Raw genomic sequence first — 23,847 nt, forward strand, 5'->3', positions numbered from 1 at the left:
CATGGAGAGATTACAGTGTAGCTCAGAGCCAGTATTTTCACAAGTCCAGGGTGGTCTTTTTGGTCACTTCACAGGAACATCAGCAAGGTGTCACTATTTATTCTGACACCGTCTGTCATCTGAAGGTGACATGCGACAGCCATCGTATTACAGCTCATCTTGTCACCCTGCTCCCTAAGAGCTTTCTGGGTCTCCTTTCCCTGGACACCACACATGACAAAGTGCTCGCAAAAAGCTTTGTGCGCCCAGTCACACCCACACTATTTGCTCTCATTCTCCCCAGAGCTCAGCCACCCAAATGCCCTCTCTCACTATCACTCCTTATCTCATTTGTCTCTCAGTCCCTTTTCTGTTCCCTGTTTTTCCTCTTTGTAACCCCCTTCTCTAAACATTTCCTCGTATTCTCAAGCTTGAGCTCTTTATCCCTCTTATCCTATCTGCCATTATTCTTTCTTGCGTCCTTGAAATCCCCAAGTCAGGGAAATGTTCATCTTGAAAGCAAAAGTGCTGACTGGATGGCAATACAACTGGTGCCAACTAGTTTGTAAGGTGCAGGATGACAGAGATGTAGAGGTGTGTCTAAGCTCAGCACTTTAAACATATGACATCAAGATTGAACAAACAGTGAATGTAATACCAAGGTTATTTTCAAATCGGACTGACTGAGAACAGCCGATAGTGTCTTTATTCTCTCTCATTCATATTTAGAATGACTAAATTTGTTATTGATGCTTGCAGCTTAAGGACATATACAGTGGAGTATGTTTTTCTGCCTGCTAGCATTCTGCTGCGCTGAAACAAAAGCCTATCCTGAGTTTGGATATCTGTTTTTTCCTTGTATGCTTCATCTGCTTGCATGTCTCAATCTTCTCCAGAGGTTTCTAGCAGCTGCAATGGTTGGATGAACTCTTGATCTGATGGAGTAAAAGTTCAGCCCTCCCAACACAAAAAGGCCTCGAGCAGCTGAGGTGAGATTTCGAAAATAGAAAACCAATAATGTCTGCAGGCAATGTGCTTTTCCTTTAGTCTTTAATATTACAGGCACCATGGAAAAAAAAAACAAAAAAAAAAAACACCTTCAGTGAAAAAAGCATGACAAAAACCCACATTAACACCAGTTATGTAACTGTACAGAGTGTGCTGTTACAGCTTTATTATAGCATCAAATGTGCAAAAATCATTGCATTAGGAGGTGCTTCTCTTCACACATCAGCTCTGATGTAACTAGATGTGTGTGTGTGTTTGCGCATGCTCACGTGTTTTAATGCGTTACAGAAAACTAAATTGAGATTTTTTCAAAAAAAAAAAAAAAAATTTCCACCCAGATATTATTGATCAGAGCAATGTGAACTCAGCAATTTCAAAAGTTGTATCATTTTGCCTTCTAACTTTCTATTTTGTCACAGTGCTCCAAACTTTTCTTATAATTAGATGGTTAAATGTGATGATGGCTACAGAGCATATTTATGCATTTATTGAATCAGTGTCTATATTTTTGGCATTTCAATTAGACTTGACGTAATATCAGCAGTATTCCTGGTTAACATTCTATATACATCTTCATATTATTTTGAAGTATTTAGAAATATTTTAAGAAGTACCACAGACAAACTTGCACAGGCTGCTAAAACCAGCAGTAAAAGGGATATTGCTGTAAGTTATCACATTAAGATTTCTCACTGAATATGCTTAAGCCATCTATTGCAAATTGGGTTTTGTGCACTAGCTCTTGAACAGAATTCTTATTGTCGACATAAATTTGCATCTAAATGCATACCGTTTTGGCCCATGCTGGCATGTATAAGACATTGTTAATACAATGCATAATTTTTCCCATGAAATATTATGACCATCCATCCAAAAAAAGCATAATTGAGCCTTTGTCTGTGGCTTAAGATACACACAGTTTACAAATAAATAAGAAGACTGAGAAAAGCAAATTGGGGAGATTAGACTGTAGGCATATCTTGTTGGGATCTTTTCTTTATCCCCATTGTCCAGGAAGGATTTTTACAATATGTTGCTCCTGACAGTACGGCAAGACAAAACAAAAGAAAAAACAGTGCAATTACTACAATGTCAAATATTTGCAAAGAAATAATGTCACTGTCAACACCATTTAAACTTAAAATAGCTCTGGTCTTTGAGAGTACAGTACATACCAGATACATCACAGGCTCAGTATATCTCCCTGCAGCCAAAACTCAAATCACAACCAGATTTAGACTATATCTTTAGACAGAGTTTATTTCAGAACAGATCAATGTCAAGTTTAACTTCATGCTCTTCATGAGGTCCTGAAGACTAAACTTCTTTCGTTTCAGACTGTCAACAGAGATGCTAAACCAGGAACAGTGACATTCCCATCAATTCCCATCCATATTTGAGGGGTTAAATTTTGGCGGAGTGTTTACGTATAAGACACAAGCCTGGCGTCTTGAACAGATTCAAATACTATTGAAAACAAACAGCGGGTTTGGCAATGTGGCACAAGCAAGATCTGCTGACAACAGAAATGCTGGTTTTGTGGTTGAATCCTTGCCCACAAAGTTGTACTGAGACTCCGAGTCTACATCTCAATCGCTGTTGTTAACATGGAGACCTGAAATAGCCTGAGGATGTGTGACAATCACTGAACCCTGGCTCAGTTCAACTGTTATTGTAATTGAATGGAGCCACAAAGAGGAAGAGTCTGAAAACATAATGGCAGTGGGGTATAACAAAAACATAAAGCCAATGATGTTGGAGAAAGAAGAGCAATAAGTGTTTTCAAAGAGCAAATTAGATCAAATGAGTGGTTTGGGGAAAAAAATGCAAGGCATGGATTGACATAAGGGAAGCGCCATTGGTTCTTGCATCTTCTCCCTCCAAATTACAGCTTGTTTTTCTTGAACATTGTATCAGCTTTGACCTCTTAAAAAACAATAAAAAATAAATAAACACACATACACCAGCTTCAAGAGAGACACTGTATTTGACACAGTTAGCCATGTACAACTTTATTCAAACAATGGAAATAGTTCAGAGTTTAGATGGAGAGGAGAAGAAAACTGTTGAGGCTGCCAATAAGCGGTCCTCCTGAGTAGGAAGAGAGTTAAATATATATCTGCATGTAACTGCTGCCCTTCGGTTTACTGGCAGCTGTCTACTTTAAACAAAGCAGGGAGAAACCTTTACTCAAATCTTAAGCAGGTTTTTTCCTGGTCCACTAATCCAATTAAAGTGATTTATTTGGACTCATAGTTTCAAAAGCAAATATTTTAACAATTTCCCAGGCTATGCAGTGAGTCTATTTAACCTAGAGTCTAAATCATAGTTTTGTCCATAATTACCATTATGACAAATTAATATAATTCTGACAAATCAGTAATCACCATCAATTATTATTATCAGTGCTGACAGTAATTTTAACTGCCTAATCCATCTTTTGTTGACAATATTTTTCCTTCATGTTAACCTTTGGATGACCTGACAATAGCCGATAAGGTTCTGTTGTTTTCAAGCATTAGAACATGTTGTAACCAAACTGGCCTACTTTCTCTTGATGGTTTAGCAGCTCCTCATTAGCTAAAAGACAACTAGACAAACTAATTATATGAATTTTAATTAACTGTTATACTGAGGAAAAGCTGAGCATAACACTTGCGAAAACCACACGCCGCCTGTTACAAAACGGCATAATCTACATTGCATTTTCCCTTATTTCACTTAATTATTTAAATCCTTGCTGGTTCACACTGAGAATCCATCTGCACAAATTATAGCAGGTATAAACAAGCTGCACGAAGAAAAATCCACCTCTAACTATCCATCCCACTTGCCTCCTCATCACTGACAACAGCCATTTCCCATTCTCATAAATGCTTCCTAAACGGATCATGCAAATCAGGCTATGAATTAGCGGGAGGGATCATGATGTGTCATCCATCTGTGGCATTGCACGTCCCTGATACCACGTCTCTAATTGACAATCACTGTCATTGTACTGCATTTCAAAATGAGGTTCAGTGTTGGCCCAGGCGCATAAATTAAGACACGTGCTGTTACCTAATTGCTCTGATTAGCATGAGCTCTGTGGCAAAAACAGTGATGCTAATCAGAGTAGCAAATCTGTACTGACTGGACTCACCCAGATGAGTGTCAATGGCTAAATTTCAGACAGTGGGAAATTAACTGATTTTTTGTCAAAAATGACAGTACAGCGGCATCTGTAAAGCCAAAAGCTAAAGCTACATGCATGTGTGTGTGTGCATGCATGTATGTAGCTTTAAGCCCTTACTAGGGATGTAATGATTCGATTCATGATTTTAAAGTTCCCGATACGATTTTCTCACGGGGTGTTTTTTTTTTGTTTGTTTTTTTAACAGAATGAGCTGCAGACAAATTATGAATATAAATATTCCTTAATTTTTGTGTCCTCTTATCAAAAGTGCAATTGTATTTTATCTTAAATAACTAAAAATAAATAAAAAACAAATGGATTTTTAAAACAAATCCCACATCAAAATAACTAAATAAATAGAAAATATAATCTCTTCAAATAAATAGACTTGCATGTGCAGCTTGGAATTTACAAGGAAACTCAACATGTCAACATTCTCAGGCAGAAGCTGAGATTTCTGCAAAGTCACAATGCCCCCTGCGGTTGAAAAAAACCCTTTCAATAGGGACAGAGGTGGCTGGTGTGGTGAGGTATGCCTTTGCTAGAGGCGAAAGCAGTGGGTACATCTTACCATTCTCCTTTCACCACTTGTGTGGACAGCTTGTGAGGGAAATAGGTGTTTCACTTCTGTACCTAACAATTTCTGCCTCAAATCCACTCATGTGATTGAGCTGTGCTGCCCCTGCAGGTTCAGTGAAAGTCCCTTCTAGGAGATGTTCCAACGCCGTCTTCTTGGGTGGAGGTTGCTGAAGCTCAGCTTCGGCTGCGTCTGCCTGGTCAGCAGGCTGCTCTGCTGCAGGTTTGGGGGCACCGGTACCTGCTCCTCCCTCATCTGTTTCCTCCACAGGGAATGTGGTCTGTAAACAGCAGGGAAAGAAATAACTAAGTAAAATCGGGAGAACATGAGGCAGAGGTCTCATGTTATCACAGAACCAACACTTGCAAAAAAAAAATAAATAAATACATGCATGCGCTTTCAGAGAAAGTGCTTCTGAGAAAAAAACCTCTATATACATTAAACACATTATCATCATTATTAGAAATAAAGAGATAGTCAAATAAATACCTGGTTGGGCCGATGCACAGCTTTCTCTTTCAGCTTGTGGAACACATCCTGGCGCTGATCTTCCTCTAGATGAGGTAGAGTGCGGAATCTGGGGTCTACTGCAGTGCACTCCAGCAGGTGGTTGTATTCCCCAGCGTATCTGTCTGACAGGTTGCGGAAGACAGCTTTCTTCATGATGCACCGTGGCAGAGTCTTCTTTATCAGGTACCATGCTCTGCTCGATCATGTGCTTTAAGGGCATAATGAGAGACACAGTTGGGCTTTTTCCCGTCACTCAGCATGATTGTGCCTGTCTTCAGAGGTTTAAGAAGTTTTGCAATGTCTGGCTAAAGTGCAGGTGTGATGGGATGCAGTATTTTGGCTCCAGTGACCAACAGCTGAAAGCCTTCATATTCAACGGAAAATGGCTTTATATCTTTTGCCATGAAAAACACCAATGCACCTCGTAATCTCCTTGGCCTTGTATTGGTTGGGGCGAGTGGAGTTGCAAATCTGCTTGTCAGCATAGTTTGTCCTCTTGGCAATTTTCACTCAGGCGGTGGCGAATTGAGCTCACAATGGTGCCTGTTGACATGCTGTAACATGTTGGTTGTGCTATTTGTGTAGGTCAGCCTCTACAATATTTGCATGCTGTTTTTGTCTTGTCTTTGATTTTCTCACAGTTTTCATTTGTAAACACACACTGCTGACTTAAAGCTGGTCGGTGCATCCTTTATTTCAAAATTATTTGCCATGTCTCTCCTTCCATCTGAACAACCAACCTACAACTGAATGTGACGTACGACGTTGAACACGTAGTGACGTCTGATGTTGAACAAGTAAAATCAAAAGTAGATTACGCCCTATGCTGTTTAAAATTTGCATCAAGATTAATTTTTTTTATCTCAACCGGTTTTAATCTTCACACATTTATATCGATTTTTAACCGATTCACAATGCATCGTTACAACCCTAGCCCTCAGTGATAAATCATTTCAGTATCCTTCAAAATTATGTCCATATTGGACAATTCCACACCTCACAATTTACACCCAATGCCAATGTTGACTGGCAATGCAGGAAGTAATTTGCTCTTAATGTAGCAAGGCAGAAAGTAAATGTGTGGAGGTCGGCGTGAGAAGCATATCTGACTTTAATGCAGAAGGTTCAAGATTGCATTTTATCACATACCTGCAATTAACATTTGCTTTTTTATTTAAAAAGGCGACAATGGTCTTTCACTAACTGAACAAGTGGTTTAGTTGCCAAACCCTAGCTATATCTTAACTATAGTTTATCTGCACATGACAACTACAGTATGCTTAATGGTAGAGATTGTGGTTTTGGCAAATACTGTAAAAAGCACAAATTTCAAAAAAGGCTGTCAATGAAAGTAATCAGGGGTTTTCCAGAATTGCGAATACTGACATTCTTGTCTGGTGATAGGGTTGGAAAAAATTGTATTTTATATCTACCTCTATCTACCCCCTGGCCCATGTCTCAAAATAGTTATGAATTTCAATCACAAGTTCTCAGAGGCGAAGGTGACATCTTCAAATTGCTTCTCTCTCTTTTTTAACCTTCAGTGCAAAAACCAAAAAGGTATTCAATTCAATAAAAACAAAGAAATTCTTTCATCTTGAATTAATTATCTTGTTGATTAATCAATTTTCACCACTGTTTTCTGTTGATAAACTAATCAAATAATGGAGTTGTTTTAGCACTAACTGACACACCCATCATTTGGATCATAATATAATAATGCAAATTGTATATACAATCTAAGTATCTATGAATAGTTTCATCATGTTAAGAATATTAACATGACGCAGCAGTCAGCCAAACATCTAGCTAAGTAGTATTAGGCAATACCATGGATGTAGTATGTTGTAATTAGCATTGGCTAATTGGCTATTGGCATTAAGCAATAACTTATAGGCGAATGAACACAAGTACTTTGTGTTTTGAATTATTTAATTTACTTACTCATGCCGAGCAAATGAAGCCGCATTCGAAACATCCATTCTAAGGAAAAGCTGCAGTGCATGCAGAGGTCAAGCTCATCTAATATTGCCTGGGTAGAGACCTTTAAATCCATCCACGCCATCAAGTTGACTGACAACTCTGTCTGATATCAGGCAACATCTAATAAGCTAGGCTATGAAAACGTAGCTAAGCAAGATTTCATTTCCTGCAGGCATTGTGGATGCAGCACAAGCTGGCCAAGTTTAAAAGCTAGTTTTGTTATGTTTCTTTGCAAATGCATCACAAATAAAGAAACTGTCAGAGGAGTGAATGATGAATTAGGGGATTATTTGCTGCCTTTTTATCTTTACTAGTTAACGTTAGCTAGCTATAGTCTGCCTCTCAAAGGCTACTGGCAGCTTTTAAAAAGTGGAATGGGTTTTTTGCATGTTACTCAGTGCATGAGTTGACCTTGTGAAATCAATCAACACACCTGTCAATATGACAACTTTGACCATTCCATTTGTTTTTATTGGCGCTCTTGCATGACATACGCTAAACTGCTGCATGGAGCAGACACTCTTAGTTTACTACTGTAGCTCCATAGTAATAACTACTCTTAGTGATAAATACTAAGCGTGATAACACGCTTAGCATTTTACAAATTTAGTGATTAGTTTATTTAGTTTCATATTAAGACAAAGGCAGCAAATACTCACATCTGAGAAGCTACAATCAGCAAATGTGTTTTTAGCTTGAAAAATTAAGATGAAATTTTTATTAATAATGAATTTGATGGTCCCCTAATTGATTGAGTAAATCTAAATAAAGTAATGGTTTTTTGTTTCATTTACGCTACACTTCATGGTTCCCCCAAATCCTGTAGATCTATGTAGAGTTTAAAATAAATAAATAAAAACAAACAATTAAAAAAACAACACTACCAGGGAGGAAATTTGGGGATTTGCAGTTGCTATTTTGTGCTAAAATTAAAGCAATCAGTTTTGGAAGGAAAATTATTGATGGTAATAACATTTTGCCAATCTTGAGTAATGTAATGGATGATGTTACCAGCTATAGTTTGAAGCAGTTAATGAGTAATCTCATTTTGATTACATTTTGAAAGGAACATGCACAGCAGAAAGGAGCAATTAATTACAGACGCAAAGCAGGGCTGGTGATTAGAGGAAAACCCGATGATATATTGACACTGTTGACTTGGCTTATTGAAGTTACTTTAATTATATTCCATGTGTTATCCTAACCGAACCCTGAGCTGCTCCAATGTACCTCAAAATATTAAGGACGGATTGTTACAATGCTTTGACTTGATGTTAAAGCAATATAAAGTGACCTGACAAGACTGATAAATTACTTCCCATTTGCATGAAGTTAACATCAGTAACAAAGATATACAGCATAAATATAGCCAGTGCAGTCTAGAAGCTGACTAACAGTGAATCATTGGTCATGGGAAAAGCAGACAAAGCAATATCATGAGTGGCCTACATGTGTCTCTGAACCATTGTTAATACATGACTCTCTTATGGATGGTGTAAATTCATGCGTGCCTTCAGTAATTGATTCAATGTCTCTCATTTGGTGCAGAATACAGACATCAGGAAGTGCTGATAAGACACTAAAAACAGGCAGCCATGTGAATCTGGGTGAGAGTGGCACGCAAGGGAAGGTAAAGGGTTCTCCATACTTAAAGTCTCAAATTGACGGATTGCCAGTATAACCACTTTTAACCACTTAAGCGGACTGGGGGTTGGAGCAGTCCAGCTAGCACAGCAGGCTAATGAAGTGCAGAAAGGAGATTAAATGACAGGTGATTGTGAAAGTGCTGATAGTGGCAACATGGGAGGCTGGAGAAGAACCTCACTGACAGGCAAGTCAAAATCACCACCACCACAGGTCAGGCATTAAACCAGTCAGGCAGGTGTAAAGTCAGTAAAGTCAGGTGTTAAATCAAGTGGAGGCATTAAGAGAGCACCAGCAAGAAATTAGCATGAAGAACCACACCCAACAACATGAACAATTGTGTTGCAGTTGCCCCCAGTGGCAGGTCAAGGCCACGAAGCAGTCCATCCACGGAGGTTAATGCAGACTAATCCTAAGCTTTATTTATGGTTTGGTTTTAACAGATTACCCATGATATACAGTGAAAATGTGTTTTTATGCCAAAAATCGAGCCATAGTGACTAAACCACGGGACTGCCCAGAACCACTCCGTAATTTTTACCTGACTGATTAATGACCAATTTTGGAGGGAAATAACGCACCAGTAAATCAGAACTTCAAACCTAAAATTTGACATTGGTATATGGTGACTGGAGGATCACATGACCTAACAGGCAGGTAATCGAGCAGTCAGACTACTGTACATGGAATACCAACATGACCAAATCTGTAAATTCCCTGGTCTATTTGTTACCATGGTAACCAGCCACTGCAGAGTATCAATAGTGGGATTGCCAAGGCTAAATGTCCACTGGATAACAGCAAACGTGCCATGGACAATATCAGCTTGGGATAAAATTTCTGATTTGTTCATAATAGGATCATTACGATACATTGCAATGTGACAATAAAACAGCTGGTGAAACATTTGTGCATCAAATCCACCATGAAGGATTCCTTTACACCATGCAGTGTTATCAATGAGGAACATGCTCCAGCTTCCTCTATCACAGCATGACACAAAACCGGCTTTTGTACTTAGTTGAAGACAGGCACCGATCAACACCCTAACCCATTGTGTGATGCCAGTCCAGAGATGTGTTGGTGTGTGTGGGTGCGTATGTTATTCACTCTCGATAAAATTCACTCAGAGCCGTGACAGAACAGGCAGAATCCAGAGGCTACAAACATCAGCAGTGGGGCCAAACGGCACATTCTGCTGACAGCAGGAAAGAGCTGACAGAGGGCCACAGCTCTGTTTATAGACACAAGACATCACCAACGTGATAAAACTGAAAGATAGGGAGAGAAATGGCAGATCTCTCTTAAAAAACAACAGTAAACAAAAAGTTTGTTTTACACTAAGTGTCATGTTGCGTCTTTATAGGGAAGCAGGGTGACTTTGTGAAGAGGTCATGTGACATGCATCTGGCCTGCCAAAGTGCCACTGTATGTCCAAAAGGGGTTGGAAGGAGCATCAAGAATGATGGACAGATCCTGCAAATCATAACACAATCAATAGTCAAAACAAACACTGAATAATGAAAGGCAGATAAGAAATATGTAAATAATAGACAAAGAAACAAATCTGGACAATTTAATATAAATCCATTTGTATGATCTGCAAAGCACATGAGATTAAAAAGAATCCATTTAGCCAAAAATTTGGCTATAGTGCTAATTTTGAAAAAAAAAACAATTCTAAAAAAGATTAATCCTTTAAATCATATTTTACAGTTCCAATCATATTTAGCAGTGCCAGATTTTTCAACATTAATATTGCTTCTAACCGGTTTTGTGCACTCAAATATCCAAGTGCCTTTTCTAGGAAGGTTTACAGATATGACATGTGTCATAGTGCTCATTTCAGACAAAAAGTGAGTATTTTTCCAAGTAAGAGTGATTTTCTTTTGAAGGACTTTATGTAGCTGCCTGATCCGTCCATGCTCTTTTCCCCGGAGAGAAGCCTGACATGCAGGCTGTCAAACGTTCAATTCAAAAATGACAACTCACACTGTACCTTAAAGCTGGTGTGTGTGTGCACGTGTGTGTGCCTGCGCACGCTGTATTTGGCAAAGAAAAGAAGTGTCCCCTATAAAAAAGATTTTCACCAGAGATTCAGTTCTGTAGCAAAGACAGCCAGAAACTGCCAGCACCAAAGAACTTCACAGCAGCTTGACTAGCTCTCTCATTTGAGAAGGTGATTTTGCTTGACAATCTTTTGAAAGGCTGGGAAAAAATAAATAAATAAACAAACACAACCTCACAAAAATATCACCACCTAGATAGAGTAGTCAAAACACATGTAGTATGTTTGCTAAGGTTGTTCATATTGCGTTTTTTACATTTTAGACAGATCATAGCTGCTGGTGATACAGGATATGTAGGGTCAATTTAAAGATGTTTAAAAAAAAAAAAAAATTAAATTACATCACTGTCAAAAGTCAGATATAAAAAAAAGGTCTATTTCCCATAACTATTTTCATTTGCATTGTATAGATAGACAGACAGATAGATTAATTATTTACAATTTTGTTCGCTCTATTCACCCTTTTGTGGACTGGGCCTAGGTTATGGTTATAGGTATTCACTTTTGAATAAATAAGGCCAGTTGAAGCACTGTTACAAGCTGTTTTATTAGTTACTAAAAAAAAAAAAAAAAATCAAAGTATCACATGGTCCTAACTCACCTGACCTCATGGATTTGAAGTTCCACACACACACACCAAATGTTCTCTCTTTTCATGAGATAATTCAAAATGTCCAAAGTAGGCTTCAGCTTCATGTGAATGGCCTTTTCATCCATGTTTTTCATGGAACAGTTCAAAAATGTATAAAGAAATTACAGGATTTGCTCTAGCCCCCCACGACCATCCAAAAGATAAGCAGGTATAGCTAATTGATGGATAGCTGGATTAAGAAATATCACTGCAGGTCAAATGCAAACAGTTACACAACTCTGACAAGGTTACAAGTTTTGTCATGAGATACTTTTTAAATAAAACCTTATTTGACTTCATCATTAGGTCATATCCCCTGAGGCTGAGGGATTACATTTTGAGGTATTAGCGTGATCAATTTCTGTCAGCTCATATTTGTGCGACCATTTCTCACCATTAAAAGACCAGATGAGAAGCTTTTAACAAATAATTGTTGCCACATCAACCAGCCCTCTGGATTCCCAGCATCCCACAGTGCTTCTGTGTTCAAAACAGATCAACAGTGCAGGGCTTGTGTGCCAGAATACAACGCTATTTTTAAACGGTGTGCAAATGTTTTTATCCCCATTTCCAACTAGAACTCAAACATATGACAAATCTTATTAATTTGTTCTTCTATCTCTTCTAACGTGTGTTCTTATATCTACCCTGTCCTCTGGAATAGGAAGCCATTTAATTAAAATGGGAAAAAAGTGTGGCGGAGACAATATCCCATTTCAGGTCCAAATTGAACACAGCTGCAATCACAAAGTAAGGCATGCTCTTCCATGTCTTAGTCTCACTCCCTGCAGAGACTGTGTCATGTTAGCATGTGGATTTGATGTTCCTACTCATCTTGCATAGGGGCTGGCATGTATGTGTCTGTGCATGTACATACTGCACCATGTGCAATATGCCAATGAAATGTTTGCGGGTAATCAGTAAATATCGCTGGCCACTGCACGCACACATGTACACACGCCTCGATGTACAAACATCAAAGTGGTCCCTAAAGGTGGCAGCGGTTTTTTAGCCATTGTGGCTAATTACGCAGATGAAATCCTCCTCTACTTGTGACCCCGGTCACACCAACTCCCTGTAAATCTTCTGGAGGATCCATACCACCATGCTTCATTTAAAACTACAGACATTTCACTCACAGATAAGAAAAACTGCCATGTTTATTCATCAGTGTACTAGTACTCCTCATACCTGAAAAGAAAAGAATTCCCATGGTCACAATACAGCTGAACTAATTTTAATTATGTGAATCATGAGTAGCTGATACAAAACAATGTGACAAAGTTATTTCAAGTCTTAGAAAGTCTGACATTTTAATTGCTTCCATTTTACCAAACGCCATAGTGAATAGCAATCTCCATCGAGATAAAATGCATTCAGCATCAGTAAAGCAAAAAGCCTGTTATAATACTTAAGCTGGATTCTAAATTATGATAATGGCATGTTCTTACTGGGTAGGAGGACACAAATGAAAGCCTTGACAGTGACTTTGAGTAGTTTCTCCTTCATTACTTCTCTTTCCACATTCTCTACCAATTACCACAGAATAACTACAGTCCTCATCATTACCATTACATACTTTGCATTATTGCATCTCAATTCATTTTGAAACAGAAGCCATATCTGAAATGTGGCCCATGGTCATATTTCATAAGCTGCATGAGGCTATTGGGTAAAGTGTGCGCACTACAGTAGCACACAAATGTGTAATTTGAATGATTTAATTATACATGTAGAAGAACAGCAGCTACCACACAGCCTTATAATTACCTTAGTTGTGAATCACACTTTGGGTAAAAAGCTACGACTTGTGCCAAGGCAATGAGGTTTTCAAGAAGCCAAACTGCTGTTTACACAGAACAAGACAGAATGAGAATAAATGGAGTGTATTTTAAATTGCCCAGTTAGGAAATATTTTTACACTTCTGAAAGATTTCAGCAAATTAATGTCAGCATTATTAAATACTAATATTTCTTCTAATATTACTTCTTTCACGTGCTTTCAAGTATTGATTTAAAGCTCATGTTTTAATGTTAAACACTTACACATAAGATTTGACATCAACACTAAGATAACCTCCCATTAACAGACCATACCACACTGTAGCTTTGTACAGTTAAACCAAGAAGTAATTAGCTTAACCTTGAGCACACAATGACCCATCAATTAGTTGCTTACATTTGCCTCTACTCAGTATGTAACATAATCTAAAATGTATTCTTAATGTGACTCAAGTAAAATTTACGCTTCCATATCTTGCTGAAAGTGCTATGTGAGTGAGTGAAAGAAAGAAAGCATTTAAAATATGAAAAAAAAGGGTAAACGTTTTTTGTGTAGCAAACATTTAAGCCTCACTGAAGCCTTTAACCATTGCACATGTTTACACTTGTGTTCAGGCCTCCTTTCTCCTACTTCACTAATGGCTTCAGCTTGACAGTGTTGGTTTGCCTGGGGTGAAAGATGTGTTTGTTGTGTTTAAAAATCTGTGACAGTTATTTAGCGGTGCAATAGGGGTTTGGCAAACATGTGAAAGGAATTTAGCAAACATGTGAAAGGAATTCTTTGTTCACTACAAGGCTGCAAGCAACCGTACAAGTATCATTTCGGTTCATTTGTCTGTTGAATCTTCCTTGAAAAGCACCTGTGTTGACATGCGGGATCTGCATCTTCTGTTTGAACAAACATCTCTGTAGTCACTACGTCATATCCGTGTTCATTTTAAAATCCTTTAATGGCCTGTGCACTGAAACATTTGGATTTGCTTTTTATGAAACAGACAGATCTACAACTTGTAGCTTCAAGTGCAAGTCAAATTTGATTTTATGTACATCTTTGTTAGTTGTGTCAATTCATGGGCTTTTGATGGTAAAAATGGGCGATGAAACTCTACTGTAGAAAAGACTAGAGAGGCTCTTTAGTACTGGAAATCCAAATTTCCATGAATAGAAGCAGTGGATCCATAGCTCAGAATGTCCAGTCTGCTTTCTTTCTGGATTAGTGCTGAGGTAAGCAGACATGCTCTTCACTGCTCCATAACCACTGGGGAGGAAGTTTTAGTCTGTGTGAAGAGCTCATGCTGGGACACACACAAACCCCACATCCGTTCATACCAACCATTTCTCTGGAGACTCTTTAGAGTAACAGACAGTTGTTCATTACCAAAAGCGTTTATGCTTTTGGGATTTGTTTGTATGTGCGTTTGAGAGTGTGTCTACAGGCAAAGCTATGGCTGGCAGTGTGATTGCGTTCCCTGCCCTCCTCAGTCAAGTATTTTGGTGACAAGAGATAAGAACTGCCACAGTGCGACATCCAACAGATTGCCATGACAACCAAGTGATATGACAACCTCAATTATTTTCCGACTGGACATCTACCCACCTATCCCTCTTGTGAGAGTCACCTCTCTGAGTAACACTAATACTTTTATATCATCCTATAAACATTTTTTATGCCTTTAGTCTGTGAAAAAAAAAAATCTATAGATCAAGTGAAAACTGAATATAGTAACATGCATAAGTCTTCGCTGATGCAAAAAGAAGGGTTTTGAGTTTAAGATCATTTTGACTAAAATCAACCTAAACCAGAAACAATGATGTTTAGATTCTTTAAAAACAACCACAATACCCACAGTAATGACCTTAAGTACAGTATAATCTATTCCATGATACATTGATAGTCCCTGTGTGTGGCTTCTTCATTGATAATGCTTCACACAAACTGGCTAATAATGGCACAGCTATAAAAACATGTGTAATCATGATTTATAACCTGATATGCAGATGTTAATTTTTGCCTAGTTGGTAATGCCCTTGCAAAGAATCCATTAGGTGCTGGTTTGAAAAACGGCATTAGATATGGCGCATTTATCAAATATTCATAACATCACAGGCACACTGAACGCGTCATAAGTGACATTTTTAACAGATCAGTGTTACGATTGATAGACAAGTGCAGCCAGGTTCTCTTTATTTTATTTCAGTCTTAAGATGTAATGTCAGGTCTTTGCTGAATGTATAAATTATTCAGTAGCTGTATTCATTTGCTGTAAGGCTCATAAGTAAATGACCAAGCCAAAGTAAACAACATCTCAAAAAGAAACCTATTAGACACAGAAATGTTACTTATTGTTGACGAGTCTATAATCTAATTATATTTGGCAATTTAAGACAGTCTAAATTCTGTTGAATCTTAAACTGAATGCTTCCAGCCATACAGGCATTATATAAACAACATATCAGTGTAATGGTAACTTTCTGTAGCTGAATTTTGGAAGCAATGATATTTACTGGCAGCCGAGATGAACATGATCACACTGATTGTGATTAGATTGTCAGGGTAGACTGAACACAATGGAGGTATAATGACAGCATTAATGAACAACTTGGGATAAAAATCCTTATTTGTATAGTACCAGTTAATGCAAACCATTGCTGTATTTTATTACTTATTGCTGTTCATTCCCTGCACATATCAAATTGTTCATTAAATGAGCTGCCTGATCAAGAACTACTGATTAAAAAAGGCAAGCAAGTGCAGGATGACATCTGCCTCCATTAATATACAAGCACTGGAAGTTCTCTGTATATACCCCCCCTTCATACTGCCACACATTCATCACACATTATACTGTAGCTCTAGAAACCAGCGAGCAGCCTACCACTCTTAATAGAATACAGACAAGTCAAGCAAAATGCAAATTAATATGCCTCACCAGGGTGAAGACTTAATAGAAGCTTATGATTGACCCACATTTAACGTAAACTCTCACAGGGTAAAATGTATTCCTGTGGCAGTGCTCAATTTTCCTCGCTGACAGCCACCATTCAAATCCCCTTTCCCAATCACACAGTTGCCTTGGAAACACCAGCAGCTGCCAGTCAGTCATTAAAAAATTCCAAAATGAAACGCCTGGATCTCTGGAAATTTCAGCAGGGGAATGTCCTCAGCCAAAGACACATGGGTCCAAGGTAGGAAGATAACACACATCACCACGTACTATTAATTTGTTTTCCATAGCACCTTGTTTTATGAAACGGTGCGTTAAACAATTATCTTGCGTGATCGGAAATGACAAAAGGAAAATTGAATAAGGAAGCAGCGCTAAGCTGTGTACTTAGTGGTTTGTGTTTTATGGAGTGCTTTTATGCTCCAGACCATCTTCCCTGTTTGTTCAGGCAATACACTGAGCATCTGAGTTTGTTGATTCTAGGTTGTTTTTTTTTTTTTTTTTTTTTTTAATAATCGCAGCGTCTAAACTGTTGTTGCGGGATAACAGGGCAATTTACTGGCCAGACATGTTAATTAGACCCTGTGTGCTATTCAAGCAGATAAGCGGAGAAGTATAAAGTCTCACTGCGTACAAATACTTATGATTCCATATTAAAAAAGGGGCAACAGCCTGCGTCTGTTAAAGAAGAAATGAATGCATTGTTGAGAATACAATCTCACCACGAGGTCCATTTAGTATGCCCTGGAGCTTTTGATCATATCACATATCAGGTATACATACCCAAACCACAGTCCCAGTTCAGCTGAACTTCCTGAGGGAAAGAGCGACAGTATGTAGCAGAACAAAAGTTACTTTACATCAATAAATCTAAATGATATTAGTACATTAGGTAGAGTGAAGCTAGAGTAAACCTCCATTAACACACCAGCACATCCATTTTAGCTAGCCAGGTCCATTATCCAAGTTTGGTGTGGGAAAAACACTGACCAGCTTTGGTTATTCACACCTACAGTTTTACCCCTCTGTAGCCCCATATTACTTAGACTGCTATGTGTCCTGAAGGCCAGCAAATGGTTTCAGTTAACTCCCCCGTATTCTATGTAATAAAAGCAGAAGGTCACTCCTGAATCACAGTCTGCCTCTCTCTCTCAAATTTTTATCCTGCAGAGCCTGAAACTTTAATGAAAGCCTCAGCCAGTCCATCACAGAGGGGTACAGCAGGGCTGCTTAGTGTCCCCAGACAACTTTTATTACTGTCAGAGAGATTGTTACCAAGGACCCGCAAGAGAAAACTTCAAGGTAAAGAAAACACTGATTTTAAAAGTAAGTTTACATCGGTACAAAATCATTTGTGGAATGTAAGATTTGTGGGAAAGGTCACCAATGTTGCTTTCAATCTGCTGTCTGTTTAAAAGTCCCTGGCTGATTTGCCATACAGCCTCAGTTATTTCTGTGACTTAAAGAGGAAAAAAACTGAAACTGGAAGTTTACTTCCACAAATCCATGTCAAACAATTTGCCTAATAAATTACAGACAGCTACCTGGTTGTCTCACTTTCACCTCCAGGCCACACCTCTAGAAAGACAAATGTGTCACCACGACACAGTGAGGGAACAAGTCATACTCCAAATTATTGCTTACACTATACTACTGAAAAAAAGCAAAGGCTGCACTAATTGCAACTCTTCCTGACCTCAAAGACCACAGGTTGCCCAAACAGCAAGTTACCATCCAGATTTGGAACAGCCTGTCCTTGGGCAGACAAATTAGGACAATGAATGGGTTGCAGAGGTTCTGCAAAGGGTCCTTTGTCAATGAAAAATTGACGATAACGACTATGTGCGTTTTCCAGGATTCGCTCATCATTAATGGTGCGTGCTGCAGCAGCCCGCACGCAGCCCCCATTGTTCCCTATTGGGAAGTTACAGGCATTTCCAGTCTGAACAGATGAGTGGTGTGTTTAAAAGAGAAACGATAACCTCTCTCCTCCTCAGATGGGGATCTGTGTGGCCTAGATAAGGATCATGGCTATTTATTACTCCCACGAGAGCCCTTGGACTGCACCTTTGGATCATGGGTCTCCTGGGAATATTGAACAAATATTTGATAAGGGGCTTGGGTATTTGTTGCTCTACACACCTCAGTAGATAAGAGAGTCATTCTTTTTATAAAATGGTGCACAATACAGTAGCAGCTGCTGTGCAGCAACAAAGAATGCTAACCTCAGGAATATAGACAGTCTCTTGTTGCCATACAGGAAATATAAACAGATACCTTGCTGAGACTGTTAATTATTGATGAGGTGCAACCACTATATTAGATCTTGTGGTATGATCAAATATGCATTATGGTCGAGAGTAAATTTTTGATGAATTTGTTATGGTAACCAGGACACATGAAAGTGGTTTGCAGATGTTACAGTGTGGCTGGAATTGCACCTCTGAGTGTATTTCACCTGAGTGCCTATCAGTTTTTGAAAGTAAAGACAGAAGATTTCAAAAGTAGGCTTTATTGCTTACTGCAGAATGTGTTCCTCTTCATATTAAATCATAACACAACATTAAAGCAATAATTAAAAGGAAGCAGTAAAAATTAATTACATACATCATTAAAAAGAAACTTTGCAAACTCCCCTGAATGCAGTTACAGGTTAATGACAGAACTAACGGTGGAAGTATCTCATGCAGTCAAATCTGCTGCAAGCCTCTGCAGCTGCTTTCAAACCAGCCATTAAAGTTTCATTCCTTTTATGCTAAAATACAGCATGCCTTGCATATTGATATAGTCCCTCTCCAAGAGAAGCCAAGCCACTCTTTCCTAAACAGCATTAAATATTTCGGCAAGTGAAACGTTCAAGGATTTCACAGAAACAACAAATCCTTGCACAAATGGCAGGCATGTCTTTTTTAAAGTGCCTTCTCTCCTTTTTCAAGAGTACAGTTAATTTTGCCATCAGACAAGCACTTGGGTACAACAGGACAAATGCATCAAAACCTTCATGTAATCACAAAATATATCCACAATACATAAAAAAAAAGGTTAAATTAGTAGCAAGTAGTCCTTAATTTGAATAATGCAGTTCTGAGAGTGAAGTCTCAAAACAAATATGAGAATGATCATGAGGAGATGCTATTTTGACAAAGATGACAGCAACATTCACAGAAAGCAAGACATGACCAGTTTTCCTCTCTTTAGGAACAAGTCTTCTACAAGTCATGGCTGACAGAACCGGACTGATTAAATGCTACTTCAGTGCCTGTTGTAATTATACACACACACACAAGACCTCAATTTGTGTTTATTAGTGCTGTGGTATTTCAAAACCACATATCACAGCAAAATGAAAATTGGGCACGCAGGCTGACGGTTTAGATGGCAGACATTTTGTTTTGGTCTGCATTCCATGACGTTGCCTTTGCATTTGTGCCCATTCCCTCTCTGAGAAAGGTCTAAAAAAGTGGGTATATGTATTTGATTTGCATTTTAAATGTTATTTTTTTTCATAGCAGTCTTTGAGACCTGTGAGGGTACGTGGATAACACATGTATAAAAGAGAGGCATCATAGCCCAATGGGAGTCTTGTCTCAAGGGCAGAAAGGAGACCATGTGACTGACCAATCAGCGGGCAGCAGGTTACAGCTCCATCACTGAGCCTTCAGACTCTGTTCACTCCACCAGGAAGAGAAGTACTGAGTTCATGCCATTTTACAATTACAAGGTCAGAATTCCAACCACACCCATGTCTGTTTTAGTCACCCCTCTATTTTTTTTTTTTAATTAAAAAAAAAAAAATTTATTATATATATATATATATATATATATATATATATATATATATATATATATATATATATATATATATAGATAGATAGATAGATAGATAGATAGATAGATAGATAGATAGATGAGTGTAAACCAGCATACAGATGATCTTCCACTCATTTCCAAAACACAGATGTTTCTCAGCTTGACAGATTGGAGCAAATGATCCCTTTAACACATTTCTCTGTCAATGTGCGGGTTGGATGTTAACTGGGTACAGTTAAACCAAACAGAAACATATGTACTTAAATGAGCCTTGACTAAAAGCTCAAGTTCTGCCTCTTTATTATGAGAGCAAAAGATGCCTTTACAGCAGCAACTGAAAATTGGTTCAAATCAGACAGATAATATACTGCATCTTTTTCTAACAGAACTAGAGATGAAACAATATCCAGAAGCATCATTTAATAGTGTATTTTTTCCCCCCCTCATTTGCTTGTAGAAACACAGTCAACATGAAGTCATCTATTTGGCCCCAGTCTATAGAAGCATAGTCACAGTAAGTCAAGATACTCAGTGTTTCCAAACTCGATCTTCCCTACAGTATTTTATTACTGTAAGGAGTAACTGTTATGGAGACATGAATAGTCACTGTATGTCGGCAAGTCCACAATTTTAACCAAACCTAAACTTTAAAAAAACATTAATCCCATGCTTTTTTTAAATCTCGGAGAATGCGAGACGTGGTAGATATCTTACCACAGATCACATACTAACTCAGGGACTTTTTTTAATGTTCAAATTTCAATCTTTTATGCAATACAGCATGCTTTGTTTAAGATATAAAATGAAATCTTGTGACTTATAAAAGCCCCCAAAATATCAGTTTATTAAAATGAGACAAGTTATAGCAACATGTGAATGAGTGTTTAGTCATTATTATATGAATGTCCATATTCATGTAGTGAGTTTACAATTCTAATCTAAATTTAACCAGTTGAAAGTGAACTCATCTAATACACTGTGAACCTCAACCCAAAAACAAAATCATTCAATCCACCCATAAAAATGCCAGTTCAGTCACCCAACTCACATGGAACAGATTTACACTGTGAATACAGAGCACATATAGATTTGGCATTTGCCGTCTAGACTCTGACCTCATCACAAATACACACCCCAGTCATGTACTGCTGTGGGGACCCAAAGCACCAGCAACCACTGTAGGGAAACGACTAGGCCTATCTACTGAAATGAGAATCGATTTATCTAAAACTAGAAATCAACTTGATGTGCAGAAGGCTAAGACACTTCATGCAGCCAATAATAATTACAAATTCACAAAAAAGGCAGACAATATTTATGATAAGCTGGGGGTGCAAACAGTAAGACAGGAGCTTGGCAGTTAGATGCAATTATAACAAATAGCAAAGGAAGTTGACACATAAAGCCTGAAGCTTAAGTGAATAAGAAATGCTTACAGAAAATGTTGAGTTTCCCCATGAAGCCAATATTACAGGGACATTATTATGTGAATACCCTGCATGCAAGACAACAATCATGTTTACACCCCTACAAAGCCAATATACAATATTAACCTCTACTAACTTCAGAGAAGGATCCAACAGGAGACTCTGCAAAACTGCAGGAACAACCAGGGGAAATATGTTTCAAAACCAATTCAGCCCATAACACTGATTACTCCAGCTCCAACACCAGGAGCAGAGCACCATATTGTATATGCCAATTTACCACCAAAAACATTTATAAAAAAAAAAAAAAAAGGACTAAAGCAATGACAACAAATGAATTCACAATACCGATGCAAATACTGCACACAGGAAGGTAGCAGCAGTATAAAAGCAGAAATTAGCAGCAAACAGCCTTCAATACTTTACTGTATCACATGCAGTAGTTAAATAAAATAAGACAGCAGCACCTGTTGCCAAGCACCGAAACACTAACTGAACAGCCAAGACATGGACACTAGATAAATAGTACATGTTAGCACAAGCAGCAAGCTAATGCTTACCTTGGTGCTGTAAATTCGAGGTCCCATGCTGTTAGCAAACTCCAACTTCTGGCTTGAAGTGCTTGGAGTTTGTGAACTTCAAGTTGAAGTGAGTCTGTCTTAAAATAATAAAAGCGACTGAATAGTAATCGAATTACTAAACCACATTTTTCGCAGCAGACATTTTGACATAATTGTCACAGCAGCAAAAGGCACAGGTGAAACTAATTTGGTTAATGATGGCTGGGTTCCACTAAGTGTCCTGGAAGCCGCTCCAGTTAGCAGCCATGCACAACAGCAGAGCACTGAAACTGGTTAACCTTAATAGAATGCGGCCACAATAAATGTTACTAATTATACCTGCGTTTTTTCTGCTATGTCAAAATGTTTGCCATAAACAAGGCCTATGGGATCATTCTTCCACTTCGCCCTCCTAAAATGATGGGACTGTTAGCAGTCGAGCTTCCTTATGAAGAAAGGTGTGTTGGATTTACTTGCAGCGTGTGCCATGTGTGAACCGTGCTGGAGTTGTCTACCAGAACTAGCTAGCCTGTTCTCCATTTATTAGACATATCAGATGGTTAAATGTGCTGTGAATTATATAGGCTTATATTGTACATAAGTACAAAAATAGGTGAGTGGGGTAAGTTCAAAAGGATTTGATCAGGATACATTTAAAAGTGGCATCTAACTGAACAAATGGTCCACTCATACATTTGATTTACTTAATAAAAGCTAATCTAAACTAGTACTTTTGCCATTTATCTTCAGGCTTGACTCAACATATCAATGTGAATAGAAAAAAAAGCATCCTGTAACATATAACACAGGATTTTCAAGCTTGAAATTGAACAGCTTATGCTCCTGAAATGAGATATCTATCAACTGGAAACTGTAACACCTTCCTTAACAAAATGACTTATGTCATCAAACTGGATGGCTTTTGGTCTTTTTCCCAGGAAACAGTAGAATTTTATATGTCAGATTCAGCTGTCTTTAAGAATAAACAGAAGGTGACCGTTTTTGTTTCATATAATTGTAAACCTGTTATTACTCAGTTGATGGTTTATCTTCTTAAATATTATACAGTGAGATCTTGTGTTTCTGACTAGGGATGGTTTAAATCAAGCTAAAACCGTTTGGCCAGCTCATTCCTGTTTCCCTGCTGTGCAAACCTTGCTCCGGTCATTTATGTTTCCAGTCACCACGGCAACAGACACACTGACGTGTCATTTGCTGAGCAGCGTGCTATATCTGTGTGCGTTTGTGCATGTGCTAACAAGGTCAGTAGTTCAAATAGTATGCATCAACAAACATTTCTCCCCAGTGACCTTCTCTTCATGACTTCAGTCAAATTGAACAAATCAACATGATGGTTTTTTTCATCACCTACCCAGTCTCCCTCCCTCTGTCTCTATCTCTCAGTCTCCCCTTAACTTACCCTTCAACCTCTCACAGCCACAGAAGCTTATCTTTGATGAAAAACACATGCACTCCTCATGATAAAATTATGACGCCACTTTGTTTGATAGTTTTGTTTACAAAAAGAAGGGGTGGCCACAAGGCCATAACCCCTATTCATTATATATGGGAAGAGAGAGTCAGAACCATTTCCTGTATATAAGTACTAGAATAATTTTTGGTGTATGTATTTTTCCTTAGATATATTATTTTTTTATTGATTTATGGATTTTACTTATGGATTTTGCATAAAATCTTCTAAACAAAACAAGTTAAATAACGTTTAGAAAAGGAGGAAGAACACTGTT

The 23,847-nt window shown here is 38.2% G+C and overlaps 1 protein-coding gene across 2 annotated transcripts in view; it reads right to left on the reverse strand.

Moving 5' to 3' along the window:
• The window catches only part of sash1a (SAM and SH3 domain containing 1a), a 233,329-nt gene extending 210,959 nt beyond the window's left edge, over positions 1–22,370 (reverse strand). For both annotated transcript variants that reach the window (XM_044168074.1, XM_044168077.1), the window contains exon 1: positions 22,100–22,370. In XM_044168074.1, coding sequence (XP_044024009.1) covers positions 22,100–22,126 — 27 coding nt within the window. In that variant the 5' untranslated portion in view covers positions 22,127–22,370. The remainder of the gene's footprint in view (positions 1–22,099) is intronic.
• Positions 22,371–23,847: the final 1,477 nt, after the last annotated feature.

This window comes from Siniperca chuatsi, linkage group LG16 (assembly GCF_020085105.1).
Source record: "Siniperca chuatsi isolate FFG_IHB_CAS linkage group LG16, ASM2008510v1, whole genome shotgun sequence".
NCBI classification, from domain to species: Eukaryota; Metazoa; Chordata; class Actinopteri; order Centrarchiformes; family Sinipercidae; genus Siniperca; species Siniperca chuatsi.